Genomic DNA, 23,531 nt, shown 5'->3' on the forward strand with positions numbered 1-23,531 from the left:
CAATGACATGCAGCCTATGTTTTATCCATTTATTTTTGAATCACCTGCTATGATGCATCTTGAAGTAATGTACAATGTAACACAAAACACTGAATATATTAAAAAATGACACATATAAAAGCATGACTGGAGGTCAAAAAGTATTTCCCCTAGCTACCTGAGATCAAATAGTAGGCTTCTGCTGTTTTATGTTTGTGGCATTAAAGTCAGAAAGGAGTTGCTTTCAGGTGCTTTCCAGAATAGTAGTTTTATTTGCCCTTTGTACAGAAACAGAACAACAACAAACCATCAGCCATAGCCCATTCAAACCCTGCAGGACTCACTTCTGAGAAGGCCAGTGTGGAACTGGAAATTCCAGTCTTGGGTAGCCATGATGCAAATTGAAACCAGTTGCTTTTCTTTCCGGATCAGTTAATCTAGATCTGTATGCCTCTGGAGCTGTCCAGTGCCAAGAGCTGGCCCCTAACAGATTACTGTAAGGAAATGTGTCTCTTCACAGAAAAAAAGGTTGCCCAACCCTATTCAACCATGGCATAAATTAATTCCTGAGCACTCTATTTGCATATGGGTAGGGGTCTCTTACAGAATTGTCTGTACAAGTCTCGGAATAATAATTATCAGAATGATAATAGGTGGGCCCTCACTTTATCTAACTTGCAAGGACTGTGGTGATCACCAAGTTGCTGGAAATGGAGAGATGACTGCAGCCTTTATATTTCTATGCTGAATATTTCTGTTTCTTGCCAGGGGCTGCTTTAAATGCTAACAACATTCTGAACTTGAAAGCACTTCCATGTTGGAATGAGCATCCACCTTATTTCTATTGATACACCGCCCACGCATAAGGCAGTGCAAAACAGTATATACAAATAAATCATAAGATACCATAAAATTATATAAAATAATCATAAGGATGATTAACTCATCCTGAATTTATTTTTTTACAACCGAATAGGCCTATAGCATTTCTTTTAAGTATTCAGGAGATAGTATCATAGAATTGTAGAGTTGGAATAGATCCAAAGGATCATTCTAGTCCAATCTTCTACAATGTAGGAATCACAGCTAAATAATCCATGACAGATGACTATCCAACCTCTGTTTAAAAACCTCCAATGAAGGAGACGCTACCTTCTGAGTCAGTCTGTTCTACTGTCGAACAGTCGTTGCCATCAGAAAGTTAGAACCTTACACTTGTCCCTATTGAATTTCATTTTGTCAGCTTGGGCCCAGTTCTCCAATCTGCTAAGAACAACTTGAATTCTTCTGAGATATTAGCTTCCCCTCCCAGTTTGGTGTTATTTGCAAATTTGATGAGCATCCCCTCTGCTCCTTCATTCAATACATTAATAAATATGTTGAACCGCAGGCCCATCACCGGACCCTGCAGCACTCCACTTGTCACTGTTTCCAGGATAATGAGTGAGCACTCATTGGGTTCAGTCAGTCAACCAGCTACAAATCCACCCAGCAGTAACATTGTCTAGCCCACATTTTACCAGATTTGTTCCACAAGAATATCATGGGGGACTTTGTCAAAATCCTTACTGAAATCAAGACATGTTACATCCCACAGCATTCCCCTGATCCACCAAACTTGTAACTCTATCAAAAATAAGAAATAAGATGAGTCTGGCATCATGTTTTTTTGAGAAACCAATCCTGGCTTTTAATAATCATAGCATCCTTTTCTAAGCACTCACAGACTGTTTAGTTATCTGTCTAGGATCTTTCCTGGTATAGATGCCAAACTGACTCGCCCATAGTTGTGTGGTCCTCATTCCCTACCTTTTCGAAGATTCCCTCTGTCTGAGCATTAGCGAGGATGACTGCTAAATCTTTGCTGGAAGAGTATTCCATAGCATGGGAACAGTGACACTGAGTGTCCAACTTCTAGCGGAAGCAGGACAAATTTTTGAGCCATGTGTTGTGACAGATACACTTTGCTGTGTACAACATATACATGGCGAGAAGCTCCCATTAGCTGCAGCTTCTCACCTGTGGATACACAGCAGCATGCACACGTGACTCATTATTGCACATGTGATGACGTATATGCAGATTATGGGCAGTCGTTTCCCTGTGGAAATTCTGTGGCATTGGTAAAGGTAAAGGTACCCCTGCCCGTACGGGCCAGTCTTGACAGACTCTGGGGTTGTGCGCCCATCTCACTTAAGAGGCCAGGGGCCAGCGCTGTCCGGAGACACTTCCGGGTCACGTGGCCAGCGTGACATCGCTGCTCTGGCGAGCCAGAGCTGCACACGGAAACGCCGTTTACCTTCCCGCTAGAAAGCGGTCCCTATTTATCTACTTGCACCCGGGGGTGCTTTCGAACTGCTAGGTTGGCAGGCGCTGGGACCGAGCAATGGGAGCGCACCCCGCTGCGGGGATTCGAACCGCCGACCTTTCGATCGGCAAGCCCTAGGCGCTGAGGCTTTTACCCACAGCGCCACCCGTGTCCCTACTGTGGCATTGGAGCAGCCCTCAAAAAGAATAAGCACAGTGGTTTTACCTGCTCTGAGCCATGTCTCCAGAGGCGTAGGACTGGAAAGTTACAATGCCACAGAGACAACGTTCGCTTGTTATTTGCCAGAGGAATCCGCAGTGATGAATGCCGGCAGTTTTGAAATTTGTTTCTCAGTGCCCTTCCCACATCAACCAGTTGCCAGCTAATTACAGCCCCAACTTTTCTCCATCTCTATTTGTTCCATCTCCAGGTTGGCTCGGGTGTCGGGGAGAAAAGCATTCCAGACCAAAATGTAATTTCAAAAAACTGAACCCGACTGGCACGGGTTGACCTTGCTCGTTATTATCTGAGTGGGAATAGCGGCTTTGAACATCATATGATCTCTGAAACGGTTGCTTTTTTTCATTAGAAAACCCCCTGCTGAAAACTGACCAAATGTGTCTGTGTGTGTGTTTTATCTTGCAAAGATAACTGCAAAAAAAAAGAGAGAGATCTTTTTCACGAATAACTAGAAGGGAGAAGAAGAAAAATCAGAAAGTGTCCCTCTTTTACCTGTCTCATAAGCCTTTCTGAAGACCATTGTGTCTCTAAAATGGATAGTAAAGAATCCGAATTGTTTTTGTCTGCTAGGTATGTTGGAGGCAAGAAACCTGCCTATGACCAATTTCCACATTCTTAAAAGTGTTTCCTTCTCTTGTTCTAATTCAGCTTTTTATCATTTGTTCTAAAAGGAGACTTTTATGGATTGGAGGGGGGAGGGGGGAGGAAGTGAAGGTACATGCCAGTCACAATTTTATAAAAAAAAGTCATGGTTAAGGTGTGACATCTCCCAAGAGTAAAACTACAGCTATTTTATGTCCACTCACATTTACACATGTTTGAAATTCTCCGCTGTCTGACGTTAAGGCACTTGTGTGTGTAGGAAGGGAAACTAAACAACTGTAGCCACAGCCTTAACCTAGTTTAATGCCATCCATAACTTGTGTTTCTGGACTCACAGGGCCATGGGCTGAATGCAGCCTTCTTACTTTCTCTAGCTGATCTCCTCCGCAGTCCCTCCACACCCTCCTTGAGGTTTTTTACCTGGCTTGAATTTGTCCATGAATTCTGTTCAAGCCAATTGCTTCTCTGGGTAGAGAAGAGAGAGAGTGTGTAGTGATGGAGCTTTGCTAAGCTCCTCTTCTCCCATACCTTTACTTAAGTAGCCAATTAATGGTCTTTTAAACTGGGTAGGGTATTGTTTTTGTTAGTTACTATATTGTGCATTTCTGTGTTTTTATATTGTACACCACCCTGTGATCTTTGGATGAAGGGCAGTATATTATTATTATTATTATTATTATTATTATTATTATTATTTCTCAAGAAGCTACAGGCTACGAAAGGATTGTGGCTAACGTTATATGGTGGCACCATACTGAAGGTGGAGGGAATGGTAATGCATTCACAGCCTCAATGCCACCCACCTGCCCCCATCGAAAAATGAAAGGCTACTATGGATTCTTCCATTTTTATTTTTAAAGAGAGGAATGAAGCTCGATGAGACTTTTCTCATGCCTGAGTGCTGGTGAAGTCGTGCTGATGCCTTCTCTGTGGGCCTCCTTCTGTCAAATGCCTGCACCATTAATAAATATTTATTTGTACTCCACATTTTTCCCTGACAGGACTCAAGGCAGCTTACAGATAAAAACAAGAATTGCTAAAAACACACAATTAAAAATTAATAAAATGAAAACTATATACATATATTAAAAAATTACAATAAAAACAGCATGGCACCAGCCCTTTCATTAAAAGCAGTCAATTTCCAAAAGTGTGTTGGAACAAGAGGTTCTTCACTTGCTGGTGAAGGACAACAAGGAGGGAGCAAGTCTAGCTTCTCCAGGGAGGGAGATCCAGAGTCTGGTAACAGCACTGAGAAGGCCCTCAATAATACTATACCCAGACTAGGAAAGATCCCCTCATGCCCTTTGACATAACATTTCAGCCTATATGAACTTCAGTAGCAGCTCAACACAACACTGGTGGCAACTTATATTGGGTGCTTGACTGTCATCCCGGCAACTATTTTCTCTTTTCCTTTCCAAACCTAGCTAATGAAAACGAATATTTCCACTAAAGCTTCTATTTTGAAAATGGATCTCACTCCCCTGCATGCAATTTGTTGACATTTTGAAATGAGATTTTATTCCAGATTTGGATGAAATTGCCAGAATGCTGATTCACTTGACAGGAGTCGAGAAGCCCTCCCAAAACGTGTCTCAAACTGGATGAGGAGGGGGTGGGATGATTGGTATAATGAAGCCTTTCAGGATGTTGGAATTAGACAGCCTGTTATCGTTCAAAGAGTTGGCTCCAGCGCTTACTGCATTTCCCCCACCCCAAACGGAAAAGGAGTCAAAAATTTAGATTGGGGGGGGGGCAAATCTATTTTGGCAAAAGTAACAAAAGGTGAACAAAATTTGGAAGTGAAACCCAAGATCTTCTGTAGGTGAGCCACTTCTCTGGTAACAGAAAAGAGTTTTAATACCTTTGTGTAGGGTGCCTAATACAAAAGGGGACCTTTAAAAAGTTGTGTTTGATTGAAGAGAGATTTTCAGTAGGTATATCTTGCATTACAAAGCTACGGCTGCTGAAATCCTCTCTTCCAAACAACTGCCCTGCCGCAGGTGGGCTCCCAAGGAAATGGGCTCTGATTGTGGTACCTCTTCGCATAGTAGCAGATATAGGTGCTGTAGTCGTGTTCAGGTGAGGCAGAGGTCAAGCCAAAAACCTGGACACTGGCTGGAGGGAAGACATGGCTTCAAAAGTACCTTCTGCTGCCTTCTGAAGGCTGGTGGATCAGTCCTGTTGGTGACCCTCTGCCCTTGAAATATTTCTGCCTTGCTCTGCAGCCATTGTCTGCTACGCCATGCAAATGGCAGGGGTTGCCCCAGAAATCTTTGTAAGCATCCAGCAAAGCCGTGTCTTCTGTTCAGGGGAGACAAGGGGAGGGAGGCATCATCAAGATCAGTGTGTGTGTGTTTGAGAAATGTAACAGTTGTGAGGGTGCTGCCCTGACCTTTCAAAACAGGTGGGATAAAAATCTAGCCCATAAATAAAAGTCACCACATGCTCCGGAGTCGTCATACTGAGTGCTTTCTGACTCCTACCCCACAGATTTTGGTGCCACTGGGAGGCAATTGCTCACTGCAAGATGCTGCCAAGACAAAATATGAACTGAATTACACCTCCCCAACAGCAACCCTGTTTTTGTTTGTTTCGTTTTGTAATGGATGGCTGCACTCTTAGCTTTGGAGAAATGCTAAGTATCTCACGCCACTCCTAACAAAAATCCCAATCCCTATATGGGTCTGTGCTTACTGGGTTTTATTTATTGAACTGGCTTTCAATGTCATAAAGTCTGATACAAAGTGGCCCGTGTTAGACATACCTTGGGTTCAACTGTGAGAAGTAAGAAAGCATTTGTTCCTTTACATGGACACTTCTTGGGTCAATAGTTTCGGAGTGTCTTGTGCCAGCTTTGGCATCCCTCAGCTGTCCATGTAGCGGTTCTGGTGGTAACTGATGCAACCTATAAGAGGCAGATAATTTTCTTTGTCCGGTCTCAAGTCCTGTCTCAGCATTTTCCACTTCACTATTGGTCTCATATGGAGGGAGTCTTAGAATTGGAAGACACCCAGTAGGCCGTCTAATTGAAGACCATACTCTGTGGGAAATGGGCTGTTGGTTTTATTAGCCAAACTAAAATTATTGAATATCACGGTAAATGCAGCAATGCAGCTGCAAATGGACTCCTGAGTCCTTTCCAAAGCAGATTTAATTGAAAATAATCCTATTGATTTCACTGGAACTTTTAAGCTAATTTACTTGGGATCATGCCTAAATATACATGGACAAAGTCATCCATAAGCAGACAATGGCTGTACAGTTAGAGGGTAGACTGATGAACTCAGTAAAGAGAAAGTTGGATTCAGCTCCCTGTACAGCATTGGAGCTGACCGGGTGGTCATGAGGCAATATGTTTCAGTCCAATCTGTACATTCATTCCTAAGTCTGTTCTGTCCCATTTGCACATTGATACATACATGTGTAAGCTTTTGAAAAAGAACAGTGCATCAAAGTATGTATTTGTGAAGTATTGCCACAAAACACACATTTCTAAACTTATTTACTCAAAACTATGTGTATTCAAACATACCGTATTTTTCTCTCTATAACACTCACATTTTTTCTCCTAAAAAGTAAGGGGAAATGTCTGTGCGTGTTATTGAGCGAATGTGTGGTCCCTGGAACCGACTGGCCCGAGTGCAGGGGCAAAAATCAGGCAAAAATCAGATCACGCGCTGCAGAGAGGAGGCTGCTGCTTTCCTGCATTCTGCCTCAGGGTCTTATTGCCCACCCTCTTCTGTTTTCGGTTGCTTTGTTTACAAAGTTGTAAAAGCTGTTTTTGGTTGCTGTGATTACAAAGCACAGATCCACATGGATTCTCAGGATTTTTGCATTGGCTTACCCCAAACTCACCGTCAAATCACATGTCTGTGGCCACAGCACGAAGCACCAAAATGATACATCCACTGTTTCATTCAGAATCTTTTTTTCCCTTGTTTTCCTCCTCTAAAAATGATGTGCGTGTTATGGTCAGGTGCGTGTTATCGAGCGAAAAATACGGTATTTTATCTGAAAATGTGGACTTCTTATAATTATTATTATTATTAAAGCTTTTCATTTACAAAAGAGAAATACCATTGATAAAACACAACAGCACTCAGTAAAAATAAATAATTGTCCGTAAAATACGATCAAGCAAGAGCGTTACTGGTCAGGTAACGGCTGGGTAAATGCATTTTTTTAGCACAAGAACTACATCTGGGGGAGCGTGAAATCTGAAGGATAGCTACACTCTGTCCCACACCTTACTTTGGAAGCTGTGGATCAGGTCAGTTCATCGGAAGAATTTGCAAAGGACAAATTCTCCAAACCTCTCTAGATCCTGTGTGCAACTCTGACCTCCTTAGCGGAAGAGTAGGATACACACAGTTGACAAATAAATAATAACAGGGAGCTACCCAGGGGAGATCTTGTGTAATGCCTATGCATGCATCCATATATTTCGAGTCACAGACATATTTTGAGTGGCACTATTGATTGTGTGCTGTCTTTTGAGAACATGGTTGTATTTTTCCTTAGTAATATGAGTTTGGTAGGCTTTTTTTTAAAAAAAAAAAGTCAAAAGTTGCTGGCATTAACACTGAAAGTGGATTTTTGTGACTCCAGCAGGCTCAGTGAAGAGGGCTCTTTTTAAGTCTCAAGGGTTTTTGAACATTACTTGACCTGTCTCCATAGTACTGAGGCCATTTTTGATAACGAATGGATCAATACCTCCCTGTTTGTCTTGAAGTGTCTTAAGTGCTGTTGTTGTCCGCTTGCAGTTCTGACAAAGCAATTATTACTGTAAGAGTGGCGGTTTTTATGTGTTGAGCATTTGCTACCCTCAGGTCACCCTTGCTTTTAAGGAAAGCATAAAATGTCACTTGCCATAGCGGGATTAACTAGAACCACTATGGTTAAGGGTCTGTTAATAATTCCATAATATATCCTGCTTTGGTCTGAAAACTACTTCAACTTGGCAAGAGAGTTTTTCCTTTGACTGTCCTACTAGCAACCATTTCCTTCTCTCCTCATCTCAGGCCAAATAAGTGCATTGGGGTTGAGTTTGTTTTTAGTGCAAGGAAACAAGCATTTTTAACAGGGATATTGATGGTTCCTAAATATTCAGGAGTAGGAGCAAAGACATTTGCTACCGGGGGCAAGAGAAAAAACGATTATTTTGTAAGAAACAAAACACAAACCCTGGAAATCATCACACACAGTTGGCTAACTTACTTACTCTGCTATAATTGGGGTATAGTTATATATGGATCCACTGCAACCAGAATTTGACAGTGCTGTTTGCTTTCTTCTTTGTATCTCATGTGTATGTAATGGGACTTTTTGGGATCACCCCAAGAATAAAAGAATAGTATTCAGAATGGGTATCATTATTATTATTACTATTATTTATTAAATTTGTATACGGTGGTACCTCGGGTTACATACACTTCAGGTTACATATGCTTCAGGTTACAGACTCCGCAAACCCAGAAATAGTACCCCGGGTTAAGAACTTTGCTTCAGGATGAGAACAGAAATCGTGCTCTGGCGGCACGGCAGCAGCGGGAGGCTAAAGTGGTGCTTAAGGTTAAGAATGGTTTCAGGTTAAGAACGGACCTCCGGAATAAATTAGGTACTTAACCCGAGGTACTACTGTACTGCCTTTAGTCCGAAGATCACCGAGTGGTTCACAGCATAAAAATACAAAATGAGAACACAAAATGCATAAAACAAACAAACAGACAGACAGACAGACAGACAAACAAACCAAAGAGAAACACATTTAAAATGCCAAAGAATATTTAATCAGCCAAAGGCTTGGTTATAGAGAAACGTTTTTGCCTGGCACCTAAAGATGCATAATGAAGACAGCAGGCAGGCCTCCCTGGGGGGAGCATTCCACAAACGGGGAGCCACTGCAGAAAAGGCTGTTCTTGTAGAATGCCCATGTGATACCTTTTCTCATGACATGCTGAGAGGCATACTACTTTATCACTACATTCGGAAACAGCTTCAGGTATTGACCAAGGTCCAGCAATTGACCTTGATGGTTGAAGCTCCAGGGAAGCATCTAGGATTAGCATGCCAGTCAATTGACCAAATATTGTCAGCTGGCCAACTGTTACTTGACCTTGGCCAAACATTATCAGATGCTTGAAGAATTCGCCTCCAGCCTCCTTAGCATAACTCCTTTCAGTAGCAGCCCTGGGTGAAGCTGCCCAGCTGCCCACTCCCCAATACTTGGGTTGACTCCAGCTACCTGGACAGGCTGTGCAGCCCCAGCCACCCCAGCTTCATCCAGGTAGGGTACAACAACACCAACATTATCCAGAAAGTGGCTCAGTGGCCCTGCCTCAGCTTATGGGTCATTGTTGCTGCCTTTCAGCTTCTGACTGCAGCTTTTCCTTCTCTGCCCAATGAAGGGGGACAGGCTGGTGTTCTCCTCGCAATGATGTTTATCTTGAGAGGCAAAAGGTGCAACATCCCAGCAGCTCTTGGTTCCCTGATCAATGGGAGAGGCTACTTACCTCTTTTTCCTTGTTCTATTTTATTTTGACGGTTTTTCAAAAAGTTGCAACAAGTTGATCATGCCAATCAACAAAAATTAAAGTCTGAAGGGTCTGCATAAAGCCTGTCTTCTGAAATGTCCCCCCCCCCCTTAATGAAGCTTTTTGATCAGACTCACTGGAGTAGTTCTGGAAGTCAGGCAGAAGAATCAGTAGAGGTAGCAGAGAGGTTAACCTCAACTCGGTGGGCAACCTGTGGACATCTGGGTGTCCTTGGACTCCAGGTCCCATCATGACTGTTGGACATGCTGGCTGAGACTGATGGGAGTTGGAGCTCAACAACATTTGGAAAGCCGCAAGTTGCCCACCCTTGATGTAAGCAAATTCCATGGTGTCAAGCCAATTTGATTATGGGGGCAAATTATGGCTATATCCCTGCAACTAATTGTGCTGCTCAGAGCAAAAAAATGGGACTCAGATTGTCTGTTCACTTAGTGGACAACCGGCTATAAAACACCAAGAACCTGCCAGCATTCTGTACTGGGGATTTCCGCAGAGAGCTAGCAGGAACCTGCTCAGTAACGTTCCCTGTAATGTCCTCATGGGTGTGCTTTGTTGTTCATAGGTGTGCCAATGTTATCCGTCCAGCCGAAAGGGAAGCAAAAGGGCTGCGCTGGCTGCAACCGGAAGATTAAGGACCGATACCTTTTGAAGGCCTTGGATAAGTACTGGCATGAAGATTGTCTAAAGTGCGCCTGCTGCGACTGTCGCCTGGGAGAGGTTGGATCAACACTTTACACAAAGGCAAATCTCATTCTCTGCCGCAGAGATTACCTGAGGTAAGTTAGGTTTTGTGCCACACCTGCTTATAAGCATCTCAGTCAATAAACTGCTTACTTTTTCTTCCTGTCAGTGGCGTTTAAGACATAAGTCTATTGTCTGTTTACTTTATTTCCTTTTGGAAAATCTGTGGTATACCTGTACAAAGAAGACCAACCCCCACAAAACAAACCTGTGTCAACTTTTCGGGAAGAATAACTTTGGTGGGGTGCTTTTTGTTGGAACCATAGTACAGGAGGAAAGGGTTATACTTGCCCCCCTAAAAAACCCCAAACTGCTATTTAAATATCAAAAGACACATGAAATGCATTCACACCCTAAGTTTCTTACTCAGTTAATTTTCTATTTTGATGCACCTTCAAAGGAAATTATGCTTAGATTTTTAGCAGTAAAGTAAAATAGAAAGCCTGTTGGACCTTATTTGTCTCTCATTTCTTTTGGCCAAAGTTGCTAGGGATTGGGGAAATGAATTGGGATTGCCAACGTTCCCTCCTTTGCCCTTCTTTTGCCCCAAATTGCATAAGTACTGAGCAACCAAAGGGGAATCCCTCCGTTATTTGAATGCAGAATCTCCCATGATCCTGAGAAACCTTCAGAAGATGGTTTTTCTCACCCAGGGTAAGGAGGAGAATTCCCACACTCAAAAAACAATATGATCTCCCCCTTCACTGCTTACTTTTTCCTGCAGTGAGGGGAGTAAAAGTAAAAGAAGTGCATACGTTTTGCTCATAATTTAGTAACAATTGAGATACAATCAGTTTCCTCTGAAATTCAGCAACAAAAATACTATGGGGTTGATACTCAGATAATACAAATACACACACACACACACACACACACAGTCAAATGGGTATGGGGTGCCTGTGGTCCTTCAGATGTTGGATTTTGTGCACCAGGAACTTCAAACTTCATGGCCTGTGATCTGAAATAATGGGAGCTGTGGTCCAGCAATATACGGGGGATCATGTCTTCCCAATCCCTGTGCTATAGGCAGGGCTTTTTTTCCAGCCAGAACTTGTCATAACTCAACTCCAGCACCTCTCAGGTGAGCACCATTGCCATTCTAAGAGAATGAGGGAGATGTTCATGGTGAGTTCCAGCTCCTCTTTTTCTAGTAAAATACCACAGGCTGTACAAAACATTCATAGTATCATGAAATAAAGGAAAGGTATGCATGCCTTACAATGGTTTTACCTTGCTTCCAGATATGGGCTGAATAATAACATAGCTCATGTAAATGGTCCTACCTGACACCGCTTTCCAAATTCCCAAACTGCCATTTTCCACCTCAGCAGCGATCGTGTGAACCAAGCCTATACAAAGTGTGTGGATAAACTTTTGCTGAAGATGTTTTATATGCATTGAATCATTCTTAGCCCCGTTGTGTGGATTAGGTGGGCTTGAATGGCTCCTTGAGCTTTCTCGCGAGGCTCAATAAATTTGTTAAATATGATGCTGTATCCATGTAGGATAACAGAGGTGGGGTTTTTTTAAAAAGCATATGGCAGAAAAGCTTTCAAATACCATTTGAAAAGTATCCCCGGCACTCTTTGTGCACTGCAACAGGGCATTGGTCCCTGGCACAGAGGCCTGCTGTGCTGTAGCTGAAGAGGCATCATCCTGTGTAGGACAGGTGGAACGGGACTGTCCTGCTCAGGCCCTCTTGCCATTTCAAATGCATTAGCACACCTACACACGCCATTCCCTTTACTCCTACAAAATGCCAGCATCGCTTTGTACCAGTGCTCTGGGATTTGGGACCTTTCTGTCCTTTCAGGTGGCACGCAAGGGACTGCAGGCGGAATCTGCCATTAGCTGCCATGCCAGCATAGGCGAAAGTGGGGGAAGGTGGCCTGGTTCCAGCTCTAGTTCTAAGGCATAAATGAGTAGCACTCAAGACTGGGGGCTTCTGCAGATGACTTGCTTATTGAGCATCCATCCTGATTTGCTTGCACAAAGCTTACGCAGAGGTTAGACCATGTCCAGTCAATACTGAGTAGTCGTTCTCCTTTGTTTGCACAGTGATTATACACCTTTCTGTTGATTGTTAGTTCTGCTCACACTTTTCGGCGCATTTCCGGTCACTTTCCTAACCATAAAAAAATTGTTTTTGTTTGTTTCTTAAATAGATTTGTTGCTCCCTGGCGACAGAGTCCTTTAACCCACTTTAATTGAGCAAACTTGCCTTTCCGGTATGCACTGGAAGCCCTCCTGCAAAATACTGACACTCTGGAGGTGTGACCCCCTGTTAGCTTATATCTTTTGCATCATCACCTTGGCCCTCAGTATCAAGACTAGGGCTGCAAATGTTCTTGACTCTTTCCAGAGAGAAATCAACACCACAGATTTGGAGAGGAAATGCAGCCTTGGCATACTAAAATGTCCACTCCCCCTCATTTTAAATCAGCCCTCAGAAAGGTCTCAAAATCTTACCTTTGGGTATAATTAGAATCATATGGATCATATGTATAGAATCTTGTTTGTTTGCTTGCTTGCTTTATTAGATTTCTTACCAGGCCTGTACCATAAGGTCCCAGAACAGATTACAGCAATAAAATATACATTTATAAAACAGAGCCATAAAAATGTAAAAACAGTTCGAGACATAAAAGAGTTTAAAACAACGTCACATCTAATAACAGTGCAAACATTTGAAAGCAATTCCATATATATAAAAACAGTTTTAAAATACTTCCAGTACAGATGCAATCTGGGAAAAGGACTCATCCATCAAAGACTTGTTGAACACTCCACCTTGTGGAAGGCTACCGTCTTCTCAATAGACAAATGTAAACCGTTTCTGGTCCACAAATCAGTCCCTTGGTACCTGTACTACACTGGCTCTCTTCTTCTGGTATCTTTGTCTGTTCTTTGTTTTTTGTTTTAATGTAACATTAGCATCCTACCTTTCCTCCAAGAAGCTTAAGGAGACGTATATGTTTCTTCTTCTCCTTCCCATTTCCTCCCTCGCAACAACCCTGTAGGCTGAGGAATGGGGACTTTTCTAAGGTCACCCAGTGAGCTTCATGGTTGGGTAGGGGCCTGAACACTGGTTTCCCAGGTCCCAGCCCATCACTCCTAACCACTACACCACACTGGCTCGCAATGAAGAAGGCACTGGCGTTTCAGGGAAGTAGAGGGCATCAACCATGAGAGGGACTTGTGCCTCCACTTGCCCTGCTTCTTGTGTGAGGCAAGATCTGCAAGTCTCCTTTTTCCGTTGAGATGTGTGATCTCAACATGCATACTCCCCCTCCTTCCGTTTTGAGTGCCATTTGCATCGCTCTTCTTAGCTATCAGATGGAATTATGGTTAGTTGATTATTAGCTATGGCCCCACAACCCAGAAAAAACTTGTCACAGTTGAGACTCACGGAAATAAATAGGATTTTAGTTCATCACAGCCAAGTCCCATTTCAGTAGTCACAACTAGCTTTTCCTGGATTCCGCCCAATGCCTTTTTGAATGTTATGAATAACTCCTCGCTCTTTCTTGTAGGAGCTATTGTAAATGAACCTCACAGACCTGCTATCTGAACATAGATTTATGCAAACGTCCATTTTATTTGTTCAAAGAAATACTTTGGAGAGGCTTCTTGTACTGAAGCATGTAAACAATCACCGTGAACCATGTCATGGCTGCGGGTCAGGTTGTATGATACGATTTCAGGGAGCTGATCTTCCTTTCCTGCCAGCCTTAGCCGACTTCAGTTCCATTCACCATAATTATTATTATATTTTTTTTTTGTATTTTGGCTTATTGCAATTCAAGGGAAGGCAGGAATAGGAAGGGAAAGCAGGGGGATACAGATCTCTGTATTCTGACAATGCCTCTAAGTGGCTGAGTGGCACATTATTGGAATGTCATATGCCTTGTAAAACTTGTTCCATTCAGGACAGAAATAGAGGCTCCCACAGAAAATTAGTAGTTGCATTCTCAAGGTTAACATTTAAATTTACATTAGCAGGAAAATATGCCGGTTGAGATGCAGTTTCAAAGCCTTTCCATAAAGATGCCATTATATCCAGAAACAAGGAGGCAAGTAAAACAGCTAGAAAGCACGAGGCACAGTTTCGTGAACAGTTTGTGATATAGGGAGATCTAATAGTTGTGGCTTCTGGTGCCCATGCTGCTAATATTCTGCAAACAAAGACAGTGTCTGGTAGGGCAGCTAGGGAATAGGCAAATCTGTCAGTTTTGGTTTCCCATTTTCCCAGTCTTAAATTCAGTTCTCCACATTTCCACATTAGATTGTTATATTTTTTTTAATTAAATAAAACATAGTGGAAATTCATCAGCATTTTAAGTTCTTTTAACATCTATATATTCAAATAAATTAGTATTTATTCATTTAATAATATATATTTATTTCTATAACAATATGTATACAAAAATACATAAAACACCACTAACTCAGTACAAAACAATTATTAAATGACTGACTAATCAAGAAGGTTTTAAATGACTGTGAGGGCCTGGTGGCCTAAAAAGATCTTCAAGAGACGGCCAAGTGTCAAAAGGTAAGGATTGTCTGTCAGATCTGTGCCAGAAGAGTGTTCCATGGCATTGGACTAGTAGCACTCAGTGCCCAAGAACAAGTTGAAGCCAGTCAGGGGTCTGTAACATCAGAGGCGGATCCGAGGGAGCACAGATTTGGGGGGCTATTCAGCTGCATTGGGTGAGAAGCCTCGGAGGTGCTGCCAGTGGAGGGTGCTATATTTTGGCGTCGCAAAGGACACCACTGAAATTTGAGACCTCAAGGGTGGAATCTACACACATATAAAAAACCGCTGTGAAAATGCTTTTTAAAAAATTTATTGAAAAATATATTTATTGAAAAAATATATTGAAAAATATATTGAGCTCACCTTCGCCATCTAGTATCACACTTGTATATTGCACTTTACAGCACATTTAAAATGTTTTATTTGCAGCTTCAATAGCAGACTTTGGACTCAGCTATACAGCTGTATAGCTGAGTCCAAGGTCTGCTACTGGTAGCATGGGGGACAACCAACAGCATTCCTCTGGATGATCTCAGGGCTTGGCCACACTTTCCCCGTGCCTAGAAAGCATGGGGCTGAGTGGTTTGCCTTTGCCCCACTACTTTCCCCTGAAAAACCTGCTCTTTAGTGCTAAACCAGAACAAATAGCCGATTGCCATTTGTTCTGATTCACTGCTAAACTATGGGTTTTCCTGGGGAAAGACAGTGGGGCAAATGGAGGCATGGATGAACCCTCAGTGACTGAGCTAGGATATAAGGGCTCAGGTGGTACCCAAGGTAACCTGAGGAAGGCAGTCCTTAAGGTAGATACTTAAGAAATGATGGGTTGACTTTCTTTCTCTTTGTGATGAGGAGAGCCATCCTGGCCATTAGCTGCATGTCCTGAGAAGATACGTTTTATTGCTCAAGAACCATGACTGTAGCTCAACAGCAATACTCTGTGTTTCCTACCCTCAGCCAGTTGCATAGTGCAGCGGTCTGTATTTTAGTCTGTCCTCAGCAACCGTTCTGTGGACATCCTGTTTCAGTTTCTAAAGTGCTTCATAAGCACTGTGGGTGAAAGGTGTTTACAGTAGCTGCAGTGTCTCCTTTGATTACTGTCTGTGCAGAGTAAGACCTTGATTCTTGGAAGCGTGCCGTTTCTACCTGGAGAAGAGCTGCTCTTGGGAATACCTAGTTTTCATCAGGCTACCATTTTGAGGCAAGGGCAGTGGAACCAAATTAAATGGTCAGACCACAGATCTGCACATAGACCCTGAATGTCGCATGTACACATGCCAAACTTGTCAGACTCAAGTAACTCTGTCGGTGATGAATACAAGTGACTGTAGCTTCTGTGTTCAGGAACGGACTTTGGTAAAACCAAGAATCGTTTTAAGGCAAATGGTGCTTCTTCCACAAATAGATGTCGTGTTTTGTGGCCACTGGCAACAAATACCACTGGACTGAAATAGTGAACTTTTAAATAGAAAGCACCAGTCTTTAGAATTTTGATGGAAACATCATTAATATAACTTCCCAAAAGAAGATGGCGATCAATCTGTTCATATTTTTTAAGGTGTACATCTATGTAAGAGGGTAAAAACAAGAACCGTACATGAAGTGGGGGGGGGGTCCATTAGGGCAAAATAGGTACTGCCCCACTAACCTCTGTGCGTCTCCAGCTAGCCCCCCCCCCACCTGCCTGCCTTCTTACTTACAACCAGTTTAGGGGTAGCACTGGCTGCCAGCTTCATCCTCAGTCTCAGTGTTGCACTCAGCTCATCAGGGAGGAAGATGGGAACAAAGCTCAAAGTAGTTGACTCTGCTTGCCATTGGCTCTAGCTCCCCCTACTGCTGGCCTCCTGCATTATGCCCTAGCAGCCCCAATGGATGTCACTGACACACAGCCACTAACGACACACGTGTAGGTGGGAAAAAAGTCCACAACCTTTTTTTTGCACTAAATGACCCCATCCAGCTTTCTGGGTAGAATTTCAGAAGAAGCAAAAGCAATGTGGTGTAGTGGTTAGAGTGGGAGACCAGGGCTGAAATCCCTGCTTGGCTCTACTTGCTTCAGCCTAACGCACACCACAGAGTTGTTGTGGGAATTAAATGGGGAGGGGCGACAACGACCATGTGTGCCACCTTGAGCTCCTTGGAGAAAAGGTGTGATATAAATGCAATTAATAAATCATAAGACGAGGTTCATTGTACTGACCATTTTCCCTCCCGCCCCCAATATCTGGAGGTACCATTGATTAGGTCCCAATAAATTTGAGTTCCCATAATGAGGCACCCTCAAAATAAGCTATTGGGGAAGTCTCACTCTTCTTACTTCTCAAAGTGGCATCCTTGCCCAGTCCCAAGGTGTGGAGTTTGCACCAAAAAAAAGAGATAGACACTGTCTTCTCTGTGGAATTCCCTGCAGCTGTATGAGTTTTCCAGATAAGCAGCTACACACATGCACACACCACAAATGTGGGCAGGAATTTTGCATCACCTTTGTTATTTATCTCAAGCGAGTCTCCAACTCACTTGGGTGCTAAGCATGCTTCCCTAAACAATGCTAGGGAAACTATAGCACTTTTCATTCCCTTTTTTGTGATACTATCCTACAAGACTTACTACGAAATATGGGTTTGCCACATCAGAATGGCAATGCCGGGATAAGGAGTAAGGCGAAGACTCTGCTATAATAATGTGATCTCCATAAAAGGATTTCCCTATTCCTTTCATTTAACCTACATTTGGCTCGAAAGATCTGAGCAGAAATTTACAGCTGCCCATTTCTACCGTGCTCAGATGTAGCAGTCATCCCATTAGAGCATACTGGCTTTGGCGTAATGGGTCGCATAAAAGTTCTATTGCACCGTCTGCAACTTTGAAGCAAAGACCTTCCCCAAAGTATGATATCTTAACTGAGGCCGTCTAGTCAAAGTTCCACACTCTAAAGGCAAAAATAGATTGCACTTGGTTTGTTAGTTGACTTTTTTATTATTTCCTAAAGCCTTGTGATTAAGTGAAAAGCTTGCGTGGACTAAATCTTGCAGCCGTTTGATGTTCCAACCTGCCTCTGGCACTTTCAGACTTGCTGTTTTGCTACTGATAATTTTTAAACTCTCCAAAGAGACCTCTGCTCTGTTCATGTGTGTTTGCATAGCCTCTGTGAAACTCAAGTTGTGTGTTAATGCTCGTTGCAGCAGTTACACACCAGGTGTCTCCCCCGCGTAATACTAATACTGTGGCCGGCAAGCCAAAACCCTGTGGTTGATATGAAGCACTCAAATTTGTACAAATTTACTGGATTCCTTTTGTAAAATGGTTACATGGTTTCCTCAAAAGAAACGGAGTCGGGCTCTAGCAAATTCTGGAGGACATGGAGAATAAAGTGCCCGATAGTAAAATTCTTCCTTCTTCAGAGATGAGAAGCTTTATATTGAGATCACAACTGGTTTGAATCTACTGCTTTGAAATGTAACGGCTTCTGTCTGAAATTAGTAATTGATTTCTTAAAATCTGCCATGAAGAGAGGAGGACTGAGAGCTGAAAGGGCACAGTGGCTAGGGTGAATCTTACATAACGAGAGCCCTGCTATATCAGACCAAAGGCCCATCGAGTTCAGCATCCTGTTCCCCCAGTGATCAGCCAGCTGCCAATGGAAAGCCAGCAAGATGAACCTGCCTGCAGCCTTGCTATTCGTCAGCTGCCTCCTCAGCTACCATGGAAATCTTGGACAGCTGGCTCCTCGCCTTATGTGTCATTGGCATAAGAGCCAACTCCTAGGGGCCAAGGTCTCTCCACCCCCAATAAAATTGAGAGGGCCACCCCCACCCCAAATGATGGGCATTGACATTCAAATGGTATGTGGGCGCCGTGTCTTGTGATTGATTATGTGTGGCAGGAATTCCCTGGGGTCCCTCTCATATTTTATCCAAGTTGGCACTTCAGGGAATCAACTTTCTCCAACTCCCCACCCCACCCCCTTGGCAGTAGGTAAGCAGAACAAAGGAAAAGGAGTCTCTTACCAGTTAGAAACTTTCATGATCACAGCGAGAGAACAAAGAATCCATTCCTAGGAATGAAGGTGCTCCCAATGAAGGGTCCCACCCACTTCCTCCCTAGTCACCCATGTCACTACCGCGTCTTGTAAGCTGATCACACAACCGCTGTGCTTTCTGTTCTGCCACCTCTTCTTGTCCTTGGCTCTTCTTGTCCTTGGGCTGGGCGGAGGAATGTTTCCCAGAGACAGTGAATCTGTTAATTCTCTCTCTCCCAGTGCTGTTTCTCGTAGCTGTTCCCCATCCACTACTTCCCAGCTCCTGCCTTCTGAACTATGTCCCTCTGCAAACCACTGTTCCAAATCTATACTGTCCTCCTGCTCCTGGGAAGATTCAGGATCCTGATCAGGAGCAGGGGGAGGGGAAGACTCCCACCATTCCTCCTCAGTGTAGACCTCAGGACAGTCCCTGACAGCACCCCTGGTATCTTCTGGCAATATTGTAGCAGGACCCTTTCCCAAGTCACCACTTGAGTTCTTGCCACACCCAGCCTCTCATTCTTCCTCCTCTGCTGGCCATCTATCCTGGTTGGCACCATGGGAACCACGGCAGGGTTGCGTTTTTTTGTCCAAATGTGCCTCACTTTTCACTTGCATACAATGAATCACATCTGCTGCTTCAATCCCCATCCATCTATTAAGGATAGAGTCTTCCCCTTCTGCGTGGCTTGTCTCAAAGGGTGATCACTATTCCAAGCAGACCCCAGGGTAGTAACCAATAGCTATCTGTTCACCAACAAAAACTGCTCTTTTATAAGATGTATACTATCCAGGTAAGCAAGGCACTGTTAAACAGCATACATGTGGAAGGGTTACAGCTCAGTAGCAGAGGACATGTTCTGCTTGCCAAAGATCTCCGGTTCAGTTCCAAGTACAGTCATACCTTGGATCCCAAATGCCACTGAGTCAAACGTTTTGGCTCCTGAACACCGCAAACCCAGAGGTGAGTGTTCCGGCTTGCGAACGTTCTTTGGAACCCGAATGTCCGATGTGACTTCCGCGACTTCCAATTGGCTGCAGGAGCTTCCTGCAGCCAATTGGAAGCTGTGCCTTGGTTTCTGAACATTTTGGAAATTGAACAGACTTCCAGAACAGATTCCGTTTGACTTCCAGGGTACCACTGTATCTCTAGGTAGGGCAGGGAAAGACTCCTGTCTGAAACCCCAGAGAGCCACTGGAAGTAAATGTAGGTTGGGGTGTCTAATCAGTAGCCCTGCAGATGTTGTTGGAGTCCCAGCCAGCATGGCCAGTGGTCAGGATGATGGGATTTGTAGTCCAACCACAACTGGAAGGCCATAGGTTGGTCATTCCTGCTGCAGGCAATCCTGAGCTAGATGGACAAATGATCTCATATGAAACAAGGCAGCTGCCCAGGGTCCTGTCCTTGGTGGGTTTTTTTGCCATTTAGCACAACTAAAAAGGTGCAATTTATTTTGTAGAAGGGAAGTAAGTGTTCTTCCTTATAGAGCTTTACCATACACATACCAAAGAGTGAATCTGAAAAGGTAGCATATGTATCTTGTTCCATCTGTGCGTCTGTCTCTTCATCGGACTGGAAAAGTGTAAAAAGACTCGCAAACTAGGTCACCTTTTATCATACCACAGAAAAAGCTTGTAACAAGACACTGCACTTTCTTGATGCTACAATTCATTGGTTGCTGTCCTGTTAATTAAGTACGCAAATATTTATCCAAACAGCCCAAGGAGCACTAGATCCTTTGGATAGGCAGAGCTTCATAAAAGCTGCTGTAGTGTTTCTATGGAGGATGCACAATGAATTCTGATAAACTGGAGTTTGAAAATTCCATGGTTCAGCAAATGGGGATTCTGCTGAAAACTAGATTCAGCGGCTGAGTGCATCAATGACAGGCATGTCATCATTACAATAGCAAATCTGTGATATTTTTAAATATGTCTCTGACGAGGAAGTCCCCCTCCCCCATTGGAAGATTTTCCAGAAAGTCAAGTACATACAAAAATCTGCTTGTTAGGAGAAATTCACATTAAGATACTGAAGAATTTTCATAAGGAACTTGATGGAGAACAGATTTTTTTAAGAAAGAAAAGAACCAGAAAATTGGCAGATTGGTCAATCCCTAGAGATATGCCATGTGAATATTGTTTTCTCTTAAGCAGGCACATATTGAAGGTCAAATTTTGTCCCATTTCAGAGATGCTGTGTAATGTGATGTGTTGTCTTATGCAGTAATTCCAGTACAATTTCTGTTCTTTATCTAGATCCACAGTAGTGAAAGAGATGAGATATTATAAAAATCATTTGTACTTTACCATCGTTCTGCCCGGACACTGAAGTCCAGCTCCGAGGGCCTTCTGGCGGTTCCCTCACTGCGAGAAGCCAAGTTACAGGGAACCAGGCAGAGGGCCTTCTTGGTAGTGGCACCCGCCCTGTGGAACGCCCTCCCACCAAATGTCAAAGAGAAAAATAACTACCAAACTTTTAGAAGACATCTAAAGGCAGCCCTGTTTAGGGAAGCTTTTAATGTTTGATAGGTTATTGTATTTTAGTGTTTTGCTGGAAGCTAACCAGAGTGGCTGGGGAAACCCAGCCAGATGGCGGGGTATAAATAATAAATAATAAATTATTATTACTATTCATACTGAAATCTGCATATTGGGGCACTTTCATAAATTTCTTTTGATGTTGATGCTGTTGCTTATTTACTGAGACAGTTCGGTTACAGAAACACTTTCTGTGGTTAAATTATTATTACAGTATTGTTAGCAGTATCACATTTTATATTTTGGAATATCACTATGATAATTGCTCTGTTCATCTCAGGTACATAGAATCATAGAACTGTAGAGCTGAAATGGACCCCAAGGGTCATCTGGTCCAGTCCCCTGCTATGCAGAAATTTCAACTAAAGCATCCATGATAGATTGCCATCCAACCTCTGCTTTAAAACCTCCATGGAAGGAGAGTCCACCACCTTCTGAGGGAGTCCATCCCACTGTTGAATAGTTCTTACCATCAGAAAGTTCTTCCTGGTGTTTTGTTGGAATATCCTTTCTTATAACTAGAAGCCATTGGTTTGGATCCTACCCTCTGGAGCAGGAGAAAACAAGTTTCCTCGATCTTCCATGTGTCAGCCCTTTAGATATTTGAAGATTGGCTATGCTGTTTCCTTCAGTCTCCTCTTTTCCAGGCTAAACATTCCCAGCGTCCTCATAATGCTTGGTTTCCAGACCTTGATCATCGTGGTTGCCCTCCTCTGTACACGTTCCAGCTTGTCAACATCTTAAATTGTGGTGCCCACAGTACTCTAGGTCAGTGTTTCCCAACCTTGGGCCTCCAGCTGTTTTTGGACTACAACTCCCATCATCCCTAGCTAGCAAGACCAGTGGTCAGGGATGATGGGAATTGTAGTTCAAAAACAGCTGGAGGCCCAAGGTTGGGAAACACTGCTCTAGGTATGGTCTGACCAAGGTAGAAAAGAGCAGTACTATTACTTCCCTTGATCAGGACACTATATTTCTGTTGATGCAGCCTAGAATAGCATTGGGGATATTTTTGCTGCTGCATCACACTGTGGATGTTAAGCTTGTGGTCTACTAAGACCCCCAGATCCTCTTCACATGTACTACCGGCAAGCCAGCTGTCCCCCATTTTATATTTGTGCAGCTCCTGCGCATGTTGGCCAGGGCAGAGCACAACGGCAGAAGGAAGCCATTTTTGGAGGCATGCTACGTGGAGAGCCGTAATGAATGTTCCCGTTCTAGTGGATGAAGTGAGGCAGTGTCAGACATAGCAAGCATCCTGACAGAAGGCACCGAGGTGGGGCTGAGAGGGGGACAAAGAAGACACCCTTTGAGATGAGTTTGAAAGCAACACTGTCCTCATTAAGAAAGTGAATTGCATTAAATCTAACGTGCCTTTCTAAAGAATCAGTTACTATTCCTTGGAAGAAGCCAGCCTGCCTGCCATATGTATCATAGGACCTGCTTACTGTGCCATCCTTTTGGACAAAGTACCAAACCTTAGGTAAATCTGCACACCCGCCATGGATTTGGGACATAGCTACAGCCCCCGAAACATGCACAAACTACTGTACAAAAGATTTCTGCTCTAAACAGAGAAGTCTTTAAATAAAAAGCCGCCTTCAACAGTCACACGCCGCTAAGCGTGCTTCCTTTTATTCCATTTTCTCCCATCAATTCATTCGTATTCACTGCCAGTCCTCTGTGCCAATTAGCTTTAATTTTTACTATACACAATGACATCAACAGCCAATGGGATTCTAGGCTCGCAGGATTTTAGTGTGCCTATAAACTACAGAAAATTGTCCTTGGCTAAACTCCTGCTTTCAGATTGGCTGACGACAATAGGCATGGTTAAGTTCAGAGTAAGAGCCATTAAGCATAATTACTACCACAGGGTAAAAGTTTAATTGTGTTAAATTTTAAATCTGCATAGCCTAAGCTTATTTACAAGCTGGCTAGGCCCTTCCGTTACATAAGGGAAAATAAATCTGTACTTAAAAATTTGCTGCTTGCCAACTT

At 43.2% G+C, this 23,531-nt stretch overlaps 1 protein-coding gene across 6 annotated transcripts in view; it reads left to right on the plus strand.

Moving 5' to 3' along the window:
• LMO1 (LIM domain only 1) overlaps nucleotides 1-23,531 on the plus strand; it is a 98,312-nt gene that overhangs the window by 57,473 nt on the left and 17,308 nt on the right. For all 6 annotated transcript variants that reach the window (XM_081903253.1, XM_081903252.1, XM_081903249.1 and 3 more), the window contains exon 2: nucleotides 10,253-10,466. In XM_081903253.1, the coding sequence (XP_081759379.1) occupies nucleotides 10,253-10,466 (214 nt within the window). The remainder of the gene's footprint in view (nucleotides 1-10,252; nucleotides 10,467-23,531) is intronic.

Source organism: Podarcis melisellensis, assembly GCF_964234715.1.
Source record: "Podarcis melisellensis genome assembly, chromosome: 1".
Taxonomy (NCBI): Eukaryota; Metazoa; Chordata; class Lepidosauria; order Squamata; family Lacertidae; genus Podarcis; species Podarcis melisellensis.